The sequence below is a fragment of the Schistosoma haematobium genome, chromosome 4 (genome assembly GCF_000699445.3).
Source record: "Schistosoma haematobium chromosome 4, whole genome shotgun sequence".
NCBI classification, from domain to species: Eukaryota; Metazoa; Platyhelminthes; class Trematoda; order Strigeidida; family Schistosomatidae; genus Schistosoma; species Schistosoma haematobium.
The window spans coordinates 13,866,542-13,884,383 of record NC_067199.1 but is presented as its reverse complement, the minus strand read 5'-3'; the positions used below and the strand labels follow the sequence as shown (position 1 = coordinate 13,884,383).

General features: G+C 33.6%; 1 protein-coding gene across 1 annotated transcript in view; it reads right to left on the bottom strand.

The window, feature by feature from the left end:
- The window catches only part of TTC40 (Cilia- and flagella-associated protein 46), a gene marked incomplete at both ends in the record, with an annotated part of 102,767 nt that overhangs the window by 74,236 nt on the left and 10,689 nt on the right, over positions 1-17,842 (bottom strand). Inside the window, 10 exons of the mRNA XM_051219317.1 lie at positions 1,094-1,137; positions 1,546-1,770; positions 3,215-3,389; positions 4,772-5,093; positions 8,397-8,473; positions 12,098-12,238; positions 13,098-13,147; positions 14,092-14,370; positions 16,515-16,611; positions 17,494-17,696. Coding sequence (XP_051066262.1) covers positions 1,094-1,137; positions 1,546-1,770; positions 3,215-3,389; positions 4,772-5,093; positions 8,397-8,473; positions 12,098-12,238; positions 13,098-13,147; positions 14,092-14,370; positions 16,515-16,611; positions 17,494-17,696 — 1,613 coding nt within the window. The remainder of the gene's footprint in view (positions 1-1,093; positions 1,138-1,545; positions 1,771-3,214; positions 3,390-4,771; positions 5,094-8,396; positions 8,474-12,097; positions 12,239-13,097; positions 13,148-14,091; positions 14,371-16,514; positions 16,612-17,493; positions 17,697-17,842) is intronic.

The window sequence follows — 17,842 nt, the reverse complement described above, 5'->3', positions numbered from 1 at the left end:
GCTTCCCTGTCTAGCCCAGTCAGTTGAGTCCAGAAGACAAGCCACAGCCTCGGAGATATGAATCATTATATTTCAAACATACTTTGTTTATATACCAATCAAGTATACCACATCGTACCATAAAATAGAAAACAACATTTTGTACAATATCCAACAAATGAACAGATATCGACCAATAGGAAATGTCCATTTAAAGTCCAAGGACACTATTGGACTTAACATGATAATTATTGGTCTATTCCTCCGCATCCACAACAGTACCACTAATTGAAGGACAAAATTAAAAATTATTTTTCTAGGAGAAAACAATTAACTGACTTAATCATCACATTTGTAGACAAATTAAGTCGTATGATTACAGAAATGTTTTCCTCTAATAACTAACATTATTTTCGATCAAAAAAAGTCACTAGCTGTTTAGTAAGTGGATGGTTTTAATAAAGAAACAAGGAGAAATTAATTTTCATCCCATTATTGTATTTCGAATCCTGCTTTGATTTGACAGTATACTTACTTCTTGAAATACTGATGATGACAACAGTGGAGAATAAATTTGATAAGCAAATAATCATGCAAGTACATAAGCAGATAAGTCAAATGATCGATAGTTACCTCTGCCAGTGTCGGGGCATCTTTAAATCCAGCTAATATATCTCCTTGTTTCAATGGTTCAACTAATGTCTGAGTACTTTGTTCATCTATAAGTTTTGAGACTGTAACAGGCCATTCAGATATATATTTATGCTTATTAGTAAGCCATAATGAATGTACTGATAACAGTGTTCGAGTTATTAAAGTCTCCAAGTAGATTTGAGCTTCTTTTTGATTAGTTATTGCAGGCTTACGAGTTTGACTGTCAGAATCTGATGTATAATTCATTTCAGTATAATTGGTAGTTTCAGTTGATAAATCCAATGGAAATAAACTTCGACATACTGGAGGGTTGGTAATCAACTGTTTCGCTATCAGCCAACAAACTATTAAAGATGAACGTGTACTAATCGGTACAATTGGTTGTAGTTGATATGACTCATCAATATTTTGAAGTAGATCCAATCTATTTGGTTCACATAGTTTCCCAGCTAATATCAACCAGTCTATTGCTTTTTTAATGTGAGGATGTCCTTCTGGCGGTGCCTAGAATTCAATAAAAGTGAAAACTAACCATTAGATTTTTAAATGTATTGTTAAATCGATAAATTTGAACAAAGTACGACAGAACAGAAAAATTTAACGGTTATTCACTTTATTTCATCGATTCTCATCAGTTGCATAAAATCTCTGAATACCGATTCACTTGTAGATGTTTTAATAAACAGATATGTGATGTAAATCGATTCAGTGAGTAATCCCAAATAGAAAAACGAATATTCTATTCTCTAAATAAATAAGTATGCCAAATTATGATTTTTGAAAACAGTGTAGATTTTAACCTTTTGATTGGCTAAGTATATTTAAATGTTCCTCAACTACTTTGTTATTTTATACAATTCAATAAAAATGGTTGATAGGTTACCATTTAGTTAAAGTTATTATAGGACTTACAATATAAAAACTTGGTTTGCCTGACTTTCCTCGAATCACTTTTTGACTTTTTTGTTGTATGTTAAGTTGTACAGGTTTATTTTTCTCATCAGCTAAAAATGTTGATTTTAATGATTTCGGTAGCCAAGGTTGAATCAACCCATGAGCAAGTATAGTTGCCATTTGAATATACAATTCATGTGGTAAACAACTAGATCCAATTTTATTGGCGTTCTCTAGAATCACCTAAATAGTGTACGAATTTTAAAAAGATTTTGAAACAACAGTTCTTTTCATAGAAAAATGAATACGAAATAACATGATTTTAAAACAATAGTAAATAATTTACAATTAAAATAGATATTTCACTGGTGTTGCAATATGCAAACTAAGTTTTTTTCTACTGTGACGCTTTTAAACCTCATCCCAACATTATCACTGATGCAAACCATAAAATGAGTCATATTTATGAAGTTGACGTCAAGTACTGGATATGCTCATTCTGAATATATCTCAATCATAGGTAGTTATAATTTTTGTAAATTTCATCATTATTCTTCACTTATCTGGTTTACAGACAGGTTCATTATCAATGTTTATATTATTATCAGTATGGGGATTTGTGTGGACTGTAGTAATTTTAACAGTTGAATTCACAAGTTGATCTAAGCTAAATCACCATTGAAAACTTGGAATCATTGAACGGCTGTTTCGTCCTAGTATGGGACTTCTAACTCATTTAAATTTAAATCTTTTAGATAACTTTTAACATTATCAAAGTTAATCCAAGATAATATTCGGATATTTTTCTTTTTTTACTCAGTATCGTTTCTTCATGTATCACTAACTGGTATTCGTTGTTTGAATGAAATGACAATAAAACATATTGTTCTGATTACTTAATTACGTTTAAAATGAACGTTAATTTCATCCTCTTGGTTATTTATTTAAGAGCAGTATGAGGGCACTTCACTTTGCTTGATTAGATTGTTATCTGCTATACCTAAGGGAAGCAGATGAACAAAATCAACCACTTTGAAACGACCTGAAAATAATAATATTATTATTCTGTTATTGTCAAATTCAAAAAGAAAATAATCAGCTACCTCATGTAAAAATACTGTCATTCACTAATGAAGTAACAAAACTCATTGTAGTCCGTTCGAACTACTTGTCAAAAAAATAAATAAACAAATAAATCCAAGCTGTTTATGTACTCGTAAAGATTTAAGGGTAATGTAATAAATCGATATCACAAATTGATCAATGTTAGATTACCAGTGAAGACCTGGAAGCACTGAACGGCCGTTTTATCTAAATATAGGACTCGTGAGCAGTGCGCATCCACAGTCCCGCGCGTGGAGCTAGAAACCAGAACTTCGATTTCACGCGCGAGATGGATTTCCTGGAGTTCTAGTGAGAAGCCATGACCAGTCGATTTCAACCGTATCTGTTGTAAGGAAGTTACTTATTGAAGATAATGGTTTGGATCATCGGAACTTGACAAGACTTTATGTAGAATTTTCGAATCTTACAGATGAAATACTATTGTGTTTCGAAATCTAAATCATATGATTCAAAGATTTTTAGACTTCATTTGGTTTTCGCTATTGAGAAAAATATTTTTAACTAATATAGAATTCTGTTCACATCTCAGTATATATAAAGTATTTACTCTAAGTTAACCTACTGAAAATGTTGTAGTTAGTTGACGATGATCATTCTGACATATTGTTGGAAGGCAGTAATTCCATACACATACAGCACATGAATGTAAATTATTTGAATCGACTATTCTTGCAGATAAAACAGCGCTACGTTGAAATGCTGATAATGCAGCTTCATTGACAAAACTAAACCATTCGCTAGGAAATATTTTAAAATTAAAAGAAAAGAATTATTTAAACAGATGATCAAAAATATTTGACTACAATGAATAGACCAATAAGTAGTAGTCAACCTAGACAGGACATCTTGACACACGAGTGGTAAATTTTGTCTCCATCAGTATCCTACACTTAACTAACATGTAGGCACATTAAAAATCAAAAACTAATTTTAATTTTAAGAATAAATTGACCGTTCAAACACTAATGTTTACATATTTCTTCTTCAAGTAAAAGAAAATGACATGAAGTTTGTTCATTGCGAATGTTCTGGCAAACAGCTCAAATTTCTTAAGTCATAATGTACATTAATCAGTTGTTAAAAACAACATACAAGTCGGTAAAGAATCCATTTTAGTGACTGATTATTTCAAATATGTATTTAATTTATTTAGATAGAATCTATTCGGTTTAATTGCTGGGTGTATTATCACCAAAATATTTTTAAAGTTAATTGTACCTATTCATCTATACCTCTAAACGAATATGAAGTATCATTTGAGGATTGTGGAGACTGTTGAGTTTTTATTGAAATTATGAGCCAACCAATGTTAGATCACCGTTAAATATCTCGAAGCACTGGGCGGCCATTTCGTCCTAGTATTATGTCTCTCAGGGGTATGCATCCACAATATCGCACGGGGGCTCAAACTCAGTTAAACAACTGAGAAAATGATTGCGGTGGTTGGTACTGCACACTGGATTTTGTGGTATTCTGAAGATAAATATTAAGCAACTTTGGATATTGGTTTCATTTCAAGATAGATAGAATGATACTTTTATTTGTAAAAATATTTCAGAGAACGACATAATATACACTTGGAGCTTTTTTATTTTTTGTGGTATTCGGAGTGTCACTGGGTTATAATAAGGAGTAAAATTATTGTTTCTAGAAGGCTAAGATGAATATCGTTTTTATCGAAATCTTATCGATAAATATAATTTTATTAATATCCAAATATGACACATCAATCTTATACTCATTAATCACTGATTAGTAAGCAATTTCATATTTGTATCAGAAGGGGTTTTGTGGAGATTGTAGTAATTTCAACAGTTGAGATCATGAGTCAATTGAAGCTAGACCACCATGGAAAACCTGGAAGCACTGGACGGCTGTTTCGTCCTATTGTAGATCGTGGATGCGCACTGCTGAGGAGTCCCACAATAGGACGAAACGGCCGCTCAGTGCTTCCAGGTTTTCCATGGTGGTCTAGCTTCAATTGACTCATGATCTCAACTGTTGAAATTTCATATTTGTTCAGACTTTCAGTAATACTTCCATTTAAAATTACTTTTAAGTTGCATTATATTTGCATAAAACAAGTAAATTTAATAACTCTAAAAGAGTGCAAACTAACCAGTAATTTTTCCATTGCAAGTTATATTCACGTTGTTCTTTAGATTTCCTGACATCTTGATTATGATTATCACTATCATTATTTATCAATAAAGAAGTATCGAACCAGGATGAGTTTAGATTGTTTAAGTTACCACCTAATTGAATACCACACATTTGTTGACGTAACAAGACGCATAAACATTCCGCAAATATACAATATATCTGAGATAATGCACTATATAATTTCAATTCGAAACTGGTAACAATATCTGGATAATTAGTTATGGTACGTGGGTTTGACTTTGATTTGTTTAATGGATTTTGAATCTCTGTTTTGGATGCTATCAAAATTTAAACCGATTTGGTGATAAAATAATTAGGCTTTTTTATTAAATGCGATGTAAAAATCAATCAGTAGATAAGATCACGTACATATTCATGGATTTTCATATTACGGTCTACCTGAAGACTAGTCTTAATGCCCGACACAAACAATATTAGTTATGTAGTGAACGAAGATACAAGTGGGGACAACCAAATATATTTAAATACAAAATTACAGAATCTCTTAGTAAAACCTGAGAAGCATTCATTTGCAAAATGTCAGTCAATCGTTTCAGACTTAGTTGTTCCTTCGTTTCCATACTAATCACCCTCTGCTCTCGTTCTCTTCTCTTCGATTTTCTCAACCATCTGCCTCCAGGCATTCCACTTACGATCCATGATACATAATACTTATATTTGTCAACATCAGTAGCACACACCACAGTTAGAGAGATGTTCAAACTTACAAACCAGTAGTTAAAACTCAAATGATCTAGTCACTAAAACATTGCTCCACTAATTAAATATTGTGACGACGGACCACGGGTGAACTCGAGGAAGCTGTAGGAGGCTCAGAAGGAGCCAAAGATATTCCATCCAATCACCTTTTGGAATAATATTCTAAAATCTCTAAGTGTAGCTACCCGATTGAACAATGCTAATAACCTACTGTATGCTGATTGGAGGACTGTAACGATGATTTTGTTTTTACTAAAAACTATAAATATTTGACAATTTTGTACTATAATTGACAGTGTCTGGGAATAATATTCCTTTCATTAGTATTCTGTCTTCTCATTGCGACTTGAAAGGGTTCTGGCGTTCTAGTGCTCACGTTATACGCGGTATATCAAGAACAACCTTCTAGATATAACAAATATATTGACTTAGTTCTGTAAGGACAACATCAAAGAGTCATAACCATAGTGGTAAATCCATCGCATCTAGTAAACACTACTTTTCGAATTAAATCTGACCTTTGAAAGTTACCATAATTTACTAGAGTTGATGACTGGTTAAACATATTTAGGGTTCTTCATTAATTCTGTAGAGATTTTCAATCAGAATTATTTATTCCGCCTAATACATTTATTTAGGTTTAGATTTAAAGATGAGTTAACGTAATGAGATTGTGATTAAAATTAATTTAGATAAACTTCACTGATTTACAGTTGACTGTTGTGAATGTTTTTTTGAAGATATTTTATTACCGATACTTTACATATTCGTGGATAGTATCCAGCATAGAGTGATCTCAGTTGGAACAGCGTTGGATACAAGAAATCAGTGAACAGCTGTTGGTTCTTACCAGTAAGCATCTATAACTAAATTAAAGATGGAATCCATGACCAAAACTCAACCATTAGAATAATTATGGCTAAATTCAACTGCTTTACCGTAACTTTAATCAGTCTGCAATTTAGCATGATGATTATTCAATACCATTGATGACAGTTTACATTTCCTACATAGCTGAACACCGATTTTCAGTTGTATCTCGAATGGGATCGATCTGCGACAAATACTGCTTACAAGTAAAATGAATCTGCACAAAACCTTTTCAAATAAACTGTAGATTCTTGTCGTATTAAGCCAAACTCATTTTACATCAGTTGATTAAATATATATAACTATATAGTTCTGGACAAATGTAATTTATGAGTTCGTGAATTTTCTGAGTTTTATCATTGATGATGCTATAAATGTGTAGCACTGATGAGCTTGAAAGTGAAACAAAACAACTGCCTAATGGTTTTCCTGGTTTTTAATGGTTTGCCAAAAAGAATTCATCACTTTCTAGCTACTCAAAAATATATTATCAGCTTAATCCCAAGCTATTTAAGTTCATTAGATAGATAGACCAATAAAGTACTTATTTCTAATACCCTGAAAGGAATACTTAAATAATAGCAGTAAGTGTTATGGATAAATTATCATAAATTAATTAGACAGAAATTTGATTACATTCGTGAAGATACACACAAATACACTTGTAATATGTTTCTAGTCAATACATCAATCTTTCTAAATACTATTTCTATTAAAATTGTGAAATATTACTTAATTTATAGAAGTGAGATTAAAATATTTTATTTTCTACCAAGTTTTTAGTAACTCAAATATTTAGATCGATATCACAAATGGATCAGTATTAGACCATCATTCAAAGTCTGGCTGGTCGTTTCGCTTTAGTATGGGGCTCCTCAGCAGTGCGCATCCACGATGCCACATATGGGACCCAAACCAAGGACTAATCTGGATTGGTTGAAGTTAGACATTAATATCACTGGATTCTCGCTCAGTGGTCTAGAGGTTGGGCATTCGCGCGCGAGACCAAAGGTCCTGGGTTCGAGTCCTGTGTGGACACTGCTGAGGAGTCCCGCACTAGGACGAAACGGCCGTCCGGCGCTCCTAGTTTTCCAATGGCGATCTAACACTCACCCATTCGTGATATCAATCTAAACCTAACAATCTCCACAACCTGTAATCTTGAGGGAACTGATACTCCCTGATAGATTCGATCTCGTGTCACCCAGCTTCACAGTCAGAGACGTTACCACTGAGCTATCCGAGCCGTGACTAACCTCCTGTAAGACTGAGATGTAATCACAATTGATTGATCACTGGGTGGTGATCAATGTCATGCTTGTCTAGTCCTTATTAGTGCAGATCGAATGCTATCGATCATGTTGCAATGTGGCCACCAGTCTAGGTGACTCGACACTGCGGGCACTATGTATTGAGATTTAGATGGTGGTTGGAGGTAGTCAACAGGAAACCCTGGACCCGGGTTTCGTGCTACTTGGCACTCGTCAGCAAGGTGTACCTGTAATCTTGAGGGAACTGATACTCCCTGATAGATTCGATCTCGTGTCACCCAGCTTCACAGTCAGAGACGTTACCACTGAGCTATCCGAGCCGTGACTAACCTCCTGTAGGACTGAGATCGAATCGGGATCGAGATCGAATCCTCCAGGGAGCATCAGTTCCCTCAAGATTACAGGTACACCTTGCTGACGAGTGCCAAGTAGCACGAAACCCGGGTCCAGGGTTTCCTGTTGACTACCTCCAACCACCATCTAAATCTCAATACATAGTGCCCGCAGTGTCGAGTCACCTAGACTGGTGGCCACATTGCAACATGATCGATAGCATTCGATCTGCACTAATAAGGGCTAGACAAGCATGACATTGATCACCACCCAGTGATCAATCAATTGTAATCTCCACAACCCTATACTGACAACTCAGATATTGTCAAATGCATATTTAACAATATGCAGTAGTAAAACCTTATTTTAAAGTCTAGTCAAACCTACCTGTTTGAGTAGTTAAATTTGCATCTGTTGATTTTAAGTTGGTTGTTGAACCAATAACAGGTTTAACTCGAGTAGTTCTGTGAACAAGGAATAAAAAGGAAAATGATCTTACATTTTAATTGACAAACAAACTTTTTTTAAGTTAATGATTTTAGTTACTTTTTACAATTTGTTATCAACTCGGTGATGATAACAGAGCAATAATGCAGTTTCGTCGGGATGTTTCTGTGGAGATTGATAAATCGGATAAGCAGGCGAATTCACATTTCTCGCTAACCCACCGTAACAATTTATAGCAATAGTTTTTATCCTCAATGTAGTATTTTAGTCAGTACGAGATTGAGTTTATACTTTTTAATGTACCATCATTTTCGGTCAATTTGTTTCGTATTTATTACGTGTAAATTTTGTTGAGTATAACAGGCGCGAACCTACTCCCTGCGTGACAATTATATTCTTAATATAATTAGGAGTAAACTTTTTATGTGATTACAGTATATCCGAATATCCCTTCATTTATATGGTGTTTATTCATTAATTAGCAAATGTGCGTAAAATCAGCACATTAGGTTTAAAGTCGCTGTGCTTTAAGAGAGTCAATAAATTTTCATTTTTGTCAGTTTTTGTGTTTTCAATTTGCATTGCAGGAATTGCTTTGGTCCCCGCTTTCAAGTATCAGGGATAAAACCACATATACTACAGAAATTAATGTAAATGGAAGGTGACATTAGTCGCGAAAATACCTCATTCTTTATGCAACTGAAAACCAAGGATTACTGGGCAGGCATTTCATTTCGGTATGGAATTCACACCAGTGACCACCCATGACGACACCTTGAGGTGTAATTGTTTGGGAAATCTTTCACGGATCCTATATTTCAGTGGGGTGTAACTTTTGAATATTTATGGCTATTTCACCTTCCGTGTTAAAACAGATGGCAAATTTCTCAAAAGACTAGTAGATTTAATAACTAACCAATAAAAATATATAGAATATCATTTCAACAAACGCATTGTGTTACAAAGCGGATTTATTGACTAACAGTCTACAGATGAAGATTTTTAAGCGGTCAGTGTGATAAACCTTATAGTTCGAATTGTAGTGTAAAACGATTCAAATAACGGACCTGCTAAGTGTTATGACTAAGAGGTAGCATCTTAATGCGTGATTCACTCGTCTGTAATGTGTAGAGCACACTCAAACCTACGCTCTTTTTCCCAATGAGTTGAACTTTATAACTGATATGCTACTAGCTATCAGATAACTGACTAGTTATAATCACATTTCCAAAACCGTATTCTAATGATTATATCTCCTTTCTCATTTGTACTCTCATTCGAAAGAAACTACCAATGTTCATAGTTTTGACATAGCTCGACTGTGCGGACTAATCAATTAGCGGAGGAAATGAGGAGATACAACTTGGCGGTGCTCGGAATATGTAAAACCCATTGAACCTAAGCTGCGCAGAAAAGATTAGATTTGGGAGAGACGCTACTGTACTCTGGTCATCAAGAAGAAAATACTTCGTATACTCAAGGAGTTCCCCTGATGTTGTCCGAAGAAGCACGAAATGCACTTATGAGATGGGAATCTCATTAATCCAGAATCATCGAAACATCCCTTGAAACAAAGAAGGAGAGAATCACATTGTATGTCATCCAGTGTTATGCAACCACCAATGATAGCAATCAAGATGATAAAGATCGAGTTTACAAGAGGCTGAAATCGATCATAACAAATTGCTCAGAAAAGAACCTGATCATCCTAATGAAAGACCTAAACGCCAAAATCGGAATGAACAACACAGGGCATGAAGATATCATGAGATGACATGGACTGACTGGGAGAAAGAAACAACGATGATTTCTAAATTTATGTTTTTAACAAAATGGTTATAGGTGGCACAAAGTTCCCACACAAACACATACACAAAGCTACATGGATCTCACTGGATCACGCTACAGAGAACCAGATAGATCATAAAAAAATCGGAAGGTCAATGGAAGACATGAGAACCAGGAGAGGAGATAACATAGCTTCAGATCGCCACCTGGTTGTGACCAAGATTAAACTGAAGCTAGAGAAGCACTGGACAACTAAAAAAAACAGCAAACCAAAGGTAAATACAAACTTCTTTCGAGATACTGACAAACTCAATGAATTCAAAAAAGCTCTCAAGGAAATATCAGATAATTACATGGTACAACGGAGAACTCAGTCGGGAAATATAGCAAACCAGAGATACCAGTCAAGGACAAAGAAGGCAAGCCAACCGCTGAGATTCAGAAACAGAGGAACAGATGGGTAGAATACATTGAAGAACTCTTGAATAGACCAGCACCAATAAACCCATCTAACATCAAAGTAGCACACACAAACCTTCCTGTAGATCTCACTCCACCAACGATAGACGAAATCAGGGTGGCAGTAGGACCTGACAAAATAACACCTGAAGCACTGAAATCAAACATAAAATTGACGGCAAACATGCCCCATTTTCTGTTCAGGAGGATTTGGGAAGAGTAACAACTGCCAACAGACTAGAAAGAAGGATACTTCATCAAAATACCAAAAGAAAGGTGATCACTATACATCAACTTCCTTGACTATGTGAAAGTGTTTGGCAGTGTGGATAACAGAAACTTATAGAACCTTCTTCGGTATAGTAGGGCGAGTAGCTGAGAATATCATCAGCATCATCCAGAATTCACAAGATGAACCACACTGCAAATTCGTGCATGAAGGACAACTGACACGCGTTGATGTAAGAACTGGAGTCAGATAAGGCTGCTTACTCTCTTCCTTCCTCTTTCGTTTGGTAATTGACTGGAATATGAAGACTTTCATATCTGAGAGGAAGTACGAAATACAGTGGACAGTTTGCATGCAACTAGACAATTTTTACTTTGCAGATAACCTAGCTCTTCTATACCATACACGCCGAAAATGTAGATGAAGACCGACAATGTAACAGTAGCCTCTGTATCAGTAGGCCTCAACATACATAAATAAAAAAGCAATATCCTAAAATTAACACAGAGTGTGTGAACCAACCTAATCACCCTCGACGAAGAAGCTCTGGATGAGGTAAAAAAAGTTCACGTAACTGGTTAGCACTATCGATGAACAAGGAGGATCTCATACAGATAAGAAAGCAAAGATCGGCAAAGGGCAGCACTCCTACACCTGAATAATATTTGGAACTCAAAATAACTGTCAACCAACATCAAAGTCACAATCTTCAAAACATGCGTCAAAACAGTTTTACTTTATGGAGCTGAAACTTGGAGAACTACCGCGACCATCATCAAAATGTTACGGGTATTTATAAACAATTGTCTATGCAAGATACTCCAGATCCGTTGACCGGATACCATCAGCAACATTCTACTGTGGCAGGAGACAAACCAGCTTGCAATTGAAGAGGAAATTAGGAATAGATATCGGAGGTGAATAGAATATACATTACGTAAGTCATCAAACTGCATTATGAGGCAAGCGCTAACTTGGAATTCTGAAGTGGAAGATCAAGGAGCACACTGAGTTGGGAATTGGAAACAGACCTATAAAAAATGAATAGCAACTGGAAACAACTTGAGAGGTTGCTCAGGATAGAGTTTGATGAGGAATGCTGGTGGTCGATCTGTGCTCTTCCACAAAGAGTAACAAAAGTAAGTAAGTAAATAACACAACTCACCTATACTGCTCTAGTTTTTTTAGTAGTATACTCCAGTAGGTATCATCATCGAATACTAAACATAATCGGCAAAATGTTGAACACAAATCCCATATTTGATATTTCTTAGCTAATTTGATCAAATCGAACCATACAAGTAATCTGTAAGTAATAAAAATTAGGTAAATATGGTTTTTTCTTTACAATGTCGAACTACTTAAAATTAACCTCTGAAAATCACTCAGACGAAAACATAGTCCATTCATTATACTTACATGTTGATACAAAATATATTCATATGAAAAATAATCGAATAATAGTGATACAATGAATTATTTATGTTATGTCATTTGTAAAAGTTATATATTTATTCCCTTTGTCACAAATGAAATTAAAAGAAAATTCTACTAACTTGAAGAGATGAGGGAATCAATAGAACTTCTTTGTTCTCAAACTTTGCTTAATTATAGATAAGCTTTGTAATATGAAGTTGAGTCAAATCTAGAAATATCAGTATAGGGTTATGGATAGTGTTAAGTTTTTATTGAGATCATGAACCCATCAATGTTAGACGACCACTGAAAACCTGGAAGAATCAGACAGCCGGTTTTCCCTAGTATGGTACTCCCTAACAATGCTCATCCACAATCCTGCAACCTAGGACCTTCCATTTCACGCGAGCGCTTTGCCTCTGAACCGTTGAGTGGAAATTCAACGGTGTTAATGTCAAACCTCAACCGATCTACGATATTGCGCGACCATTAACACCGTTGGGTCCTCGCTCAGTGGTCCGGAGGTACGGCGTTAGCGTGTGTTCGAAGGTCTTATGTTCGAGTCCCGTGTGCGGAATTGTGGGTACACACTGCTGAGAAGTTCCATATTAGGACGAAACAGCCTTCCGATGCTCCAAGTTTTTTTAATAATAGTTTAACATTCATCAGTTCATGATCTCAATAAAAATGTATATTCCTATATGCGTATACATATGTTAAGCATAATGTAACAAATAACTATTACTTACTTTTCATTTATTTCACATTCAGCATTTTCACTAATCATTTCACAATGATGCTTAATTCTCTCATTAATTTTTAACCAAATTTGTTTGTAGGAACTTATTTGGGAAAGCAGTTCTTTATAACTTTTATGTTTATACTCTGATAATAATTTCGAACCACCATATTGAACTGTTTCATATTTGAATACTTCTTCAAATATACTTTTATCAACCAGTTTACCGATTTGAATTAATAAAGTACCCTAAAAAAGAGGTTGTGAGAGGTCGGAAAAGATTTTATTCATTGTAAAACAAAATTAACTGTAAAATGGTTATCAAGATAAATCTGCAAAACATCGACATTGAACTAAATTAGGTGATACAGAGATAACACTTGATGATTAAGCTGAAGTTCTATTCGAATTTTTGAGTTCTTTGAGCCAGACAGTTCAACTGTGAAGTTTTCATTTCTGTTCTGAACATTATTATTATTGATTACTTCATATAGAAGTGAATTAATTATTCTACAAGCGTTAAATCAATTTGTTCTGGTGGCCTTGTGACAACCAATCACAATGCAGTCAAAATATATAGAATAATTCAATTCTGAATGATTTGAGCCTTAATAATGAAGGACGTCCAGCTAAAACGTTTAGCTCAAAGAACTCTGTGACAATGAAAGCAGCAAATCTTTCCCTTGATTACTAAATTCCTATGTTTAGTGCTTCTTGCCTATTAATGGTTACCCAGTTGATTTTAGAATGTGATGAAATATTTTGTTTATCTCCTGCTTGAAGTCAACAAATGAATATTTTTCAATAATTGAGATCATGAGTCATCGAAGCTAGACCACCATGAGAAACCTGGAAGCGCTAGGCGGCCGTTTCGTTCTGTTGTGGGACTCTTCAGTAGTGCGCATCCACGATCCCGCTTCTCAAGATTCGAAACCAGGACCTATCAGTCTCGCGCTTGATGCTTAAATATATTTTAAAAAAATAATGTATTCATGAAAACTTACCAACAAATCATTAAAGTTGTTCCTTTTATATTCATCAAGCTCATTACCATTATTATTATTATTATTATTATTATTATTACTAAAATAATTTGTATATTTTAAAAGTTTTATTATTTCAGTTGATGATAAATTATTAGTATTTTGAAGACGTTCAATGATTTGACGTGCTTGTTCAATTGGTTCATTTGGTATTTCATATAAGTTTGAACGTAATAATAAACATTTTTTGTAGTAATTTAAACTAGATAAAAACTCTCCCGTTTCGTCAAATTTCATAGCCTAAATTCAATGGAATAATATGAAAGAAGAATTAGGAATATGCTTCTAAATCATTATGTATAAATAACATTATGGGTATATGTTGTTTTTTTTTTAAAAACTCTTCCTGGAGTCCCTCCGGGGGCTACTGCCGGTCCCAAGCCCGGATAAAGGAGGAGGGTTGGGCATAGGGTTAGCGACCTCATCCCGGAGAAAACTAACTCGCTAAAAAAACGCTAACCAGAAAAAAAATTATTCAAGTAAGTTGTTTTTTTTTAAAAGGAGGGATATACACTATTGTCATTCAATATTTAAACTAACTCATTCTTTGTAAACATTTTTAGTTTACAACTTCACTCTTTGTTTTAGTGTATTTTGAACATACTACTTCCTGTCTCTCTATATTTGTAAATCAATCAAATTGTAATGAAGCTTTATATTTCTTGCTGTATTATATAATCTGTCTTATGAGTGATTCTGTTAGATCTTCATAAATGACCTAGATATACATGAAGAGAGTTTAACCATAAAATACGTTGTGGATTGAGTGTAAATAATTCGCACTCCATTTATGCTATTACTACACTTTAATTGTTTAATTTAACTGTCGATTCTTTTAAGTTAATTTTGATTTTAATGTTTTTATATTCAGTAGACATTTGTTAAGAAGCATAACATTTGAAGTTTGTTAAATTATTATTTTAATTGTATTTGTATGGATAATACTTCATTTAGACCATTGCTTGACTCTGGAAATCCAATTAATGTTAAGTTAGTAAACTATCTCCTAGCATTATTTCTGTTTGATAAGTCAGATTGGGAAACATATTTTAATGAAAGTAATGTGGGAAATTTTTCATTAAATCGTAGTGAACGAAAACTTGGTGGGGAAAAATAAGTTGGTTTTATGCAAAATCAAACAGTAGTTTTGCAAAATACGAAAATTATACATTGAATACATCATTTGCATATCCTCCTCCAGTTGTCATTTATACACTTCATCATTCTTCCAACCCTGTTACTCTTCTGAATGCTCTTCGTTTTTTTTCTTCCTTTTCTCTTTATTTCACGCTTCCTCTGATAAGTATTCTACTTCCAATACCTGCAACATAGTACCTATGTCTGTCCGCATAAGTAATGCACACCTTATAACTACTTTTGGTTAGGCATATTTTATTAACCACCAGCACAACATACATCTACCAAACTTATCCTCATATTATGCTAGCGAAGTTGCAGAGGAGCTGCAGAGGAGTCCCATACTGGGATCGGTTATCAGTGTTATCGAAACCGAGGTTAATATTATATTTTGTAAACGCTCAATGTAGCAAATGAAGATAGGCACTAAATGTAGCTCAAGGAAATAAACAATTTTCTATGCTCTTCAGATTAAATTGTTTTTAATACATCGTTTCGACTGAGTAAAGTTGCACTATTAAAATAAACATCCTCAAAAGTATGAATTCAAAATTAAGATTTATTCATTTCAGTTTCTGATAGAAAGAATTGACAAGTTCAGTTTTTATGGCAATATATATGCAACATGTTCGGCGCTTAGAAAAGATATTGACGTGTATTGTAAATGTATTTGGCAGTGCAAAAAATAATACTATCTAATATTCTCTAATCTTCAGCAGTCTCCTGATTTAATAGAATTCTGGGATGGTAACTAGCAAAAAGAGACACCAAAATCTGGAATACATTGAATAAACAAGCTTTATTCAACCAGAGAGAATGTTTGTAGTATACTGTGTTGCAATGAATGAAAGACAAAAATAAAACGTGGACACACATTCTAAAACTTCATATTTGATTTCGTTTATAAATTATAATTTGTTTGTCTCAGTAAATGTTGGTTCCCAGAGGTGTAACGTTTTCTTTATACAATAATTAGTAGAATGAAAATTAAGAACGCTTGTAAGACTTAAATAAAACGGTTCCTGTAATCTAAAGTGTCATTTACGTTGACTCCTTAGTAATTTTTCTTTAAAATATACACTGTGTATGTAAAATTTCAAATTTTTAGAATAGAACATTATATCTTTATTGTTTGTTACTGATTACAAATAAGTAATATGATATATCATTTCTGTCCAACCACTTGTAAGATCGAAAATATATGATATTGAGAGAAAAAAGCAATGTAACTATTATTTTAAACCTACCTTGTCAATACTGTCTAAAGCCTCGGTGATTTGTTCCATATCAGCTTGACAATAGGCTATCATCATATGCACTTCACATCTCAGACGAAAATATAAACTAAAAATATGTCATCAAAAAATTATGTATTATGTAATTTCTTTTTTTATACTGAGATTATATACATATATTACTCTTTGATTAGCAATTTATGTTACTAAGCGATTGGAAATATTTTCAGAAATAGTGAAATGTAAAGCAATTAGTCCCTTTGATAAATTTCGATAATGTAATAAGATAATCTTCGTCTTCTTATTACATTATCAAAATAGTGAGATGTATTATGAATCAAGCTACATAAATCAAATATTTCCAAGCTTATTAGTTCTCATTTACGTTCAATCTCTTAATTTATCTTAACGTTACATCATTTTTGTATCTAGTATTTCACTAGTCACTATATATATCTGGTATTAAAATTTCCTGCCTATGGAACTTTATAAAACACATTTCATTTAAATTAAAAACTTTTTTGATGTGATTGCAGAATGATAAATAAGAACTTTCGTCTAAATTTAAACGAATAGTTTCACAATATTTGGGCGCCGAGTTAATGTGAGTCATTAAAGAGGAAGAAAGTATTTGTAAAATCTCAGCGAAAGAATTTGAAGTAAATCCAACGTTTCGCCTGTCAATCTGGTCCAAGCTTTTTCAAGGAAACGTTTTTTTATTTCATTAACAGTAACATTTATCTCATAACAATACTCATTAAGCTTCAGTTTACTATTTAGTGATAAAATTAAGATGATCTCATCTCTTGGAATAGTCATGAAATTACCTCGGTACTGTTGCATTCTTCGAGTTATTCACCAGTAGCATTTAATCAAAAACCTGGCAAATTCATCAATCTACTTGATAAGCACAATTAAAGATAAGTATGAAGCAATTAATGCAATTAGTTTTTTGGATTAATATCAAATATTTTAGAATTACTGTTCTCACCTATCTTGTTTAGTTAAATGATGGTTGATCAGTTGTAAACTTTTAAATGTCTTTAGCCTAGTCTGTGAATTATGCTGTATCAGTGGTGAACATAAACGCCACAAAGTAAGACAACCTTGAATAATTGTTTCTGGTTGATAGGTAGGAGAGGATAAACATTGTTCTAATAAATTATAACACTTCTGCATCCCATGATAATGAACCTAAAAATATATGATTAGAAAAGTTAGTAATCTATAAATAAAATTCACACAAGTTAGATTTCATTTAACAAGAAACGTAGGACAGTAACTTCCATGCTTTTCTCGATTGTTTAATATGAAAAACATGGGGACCAAAGAAAGGATTT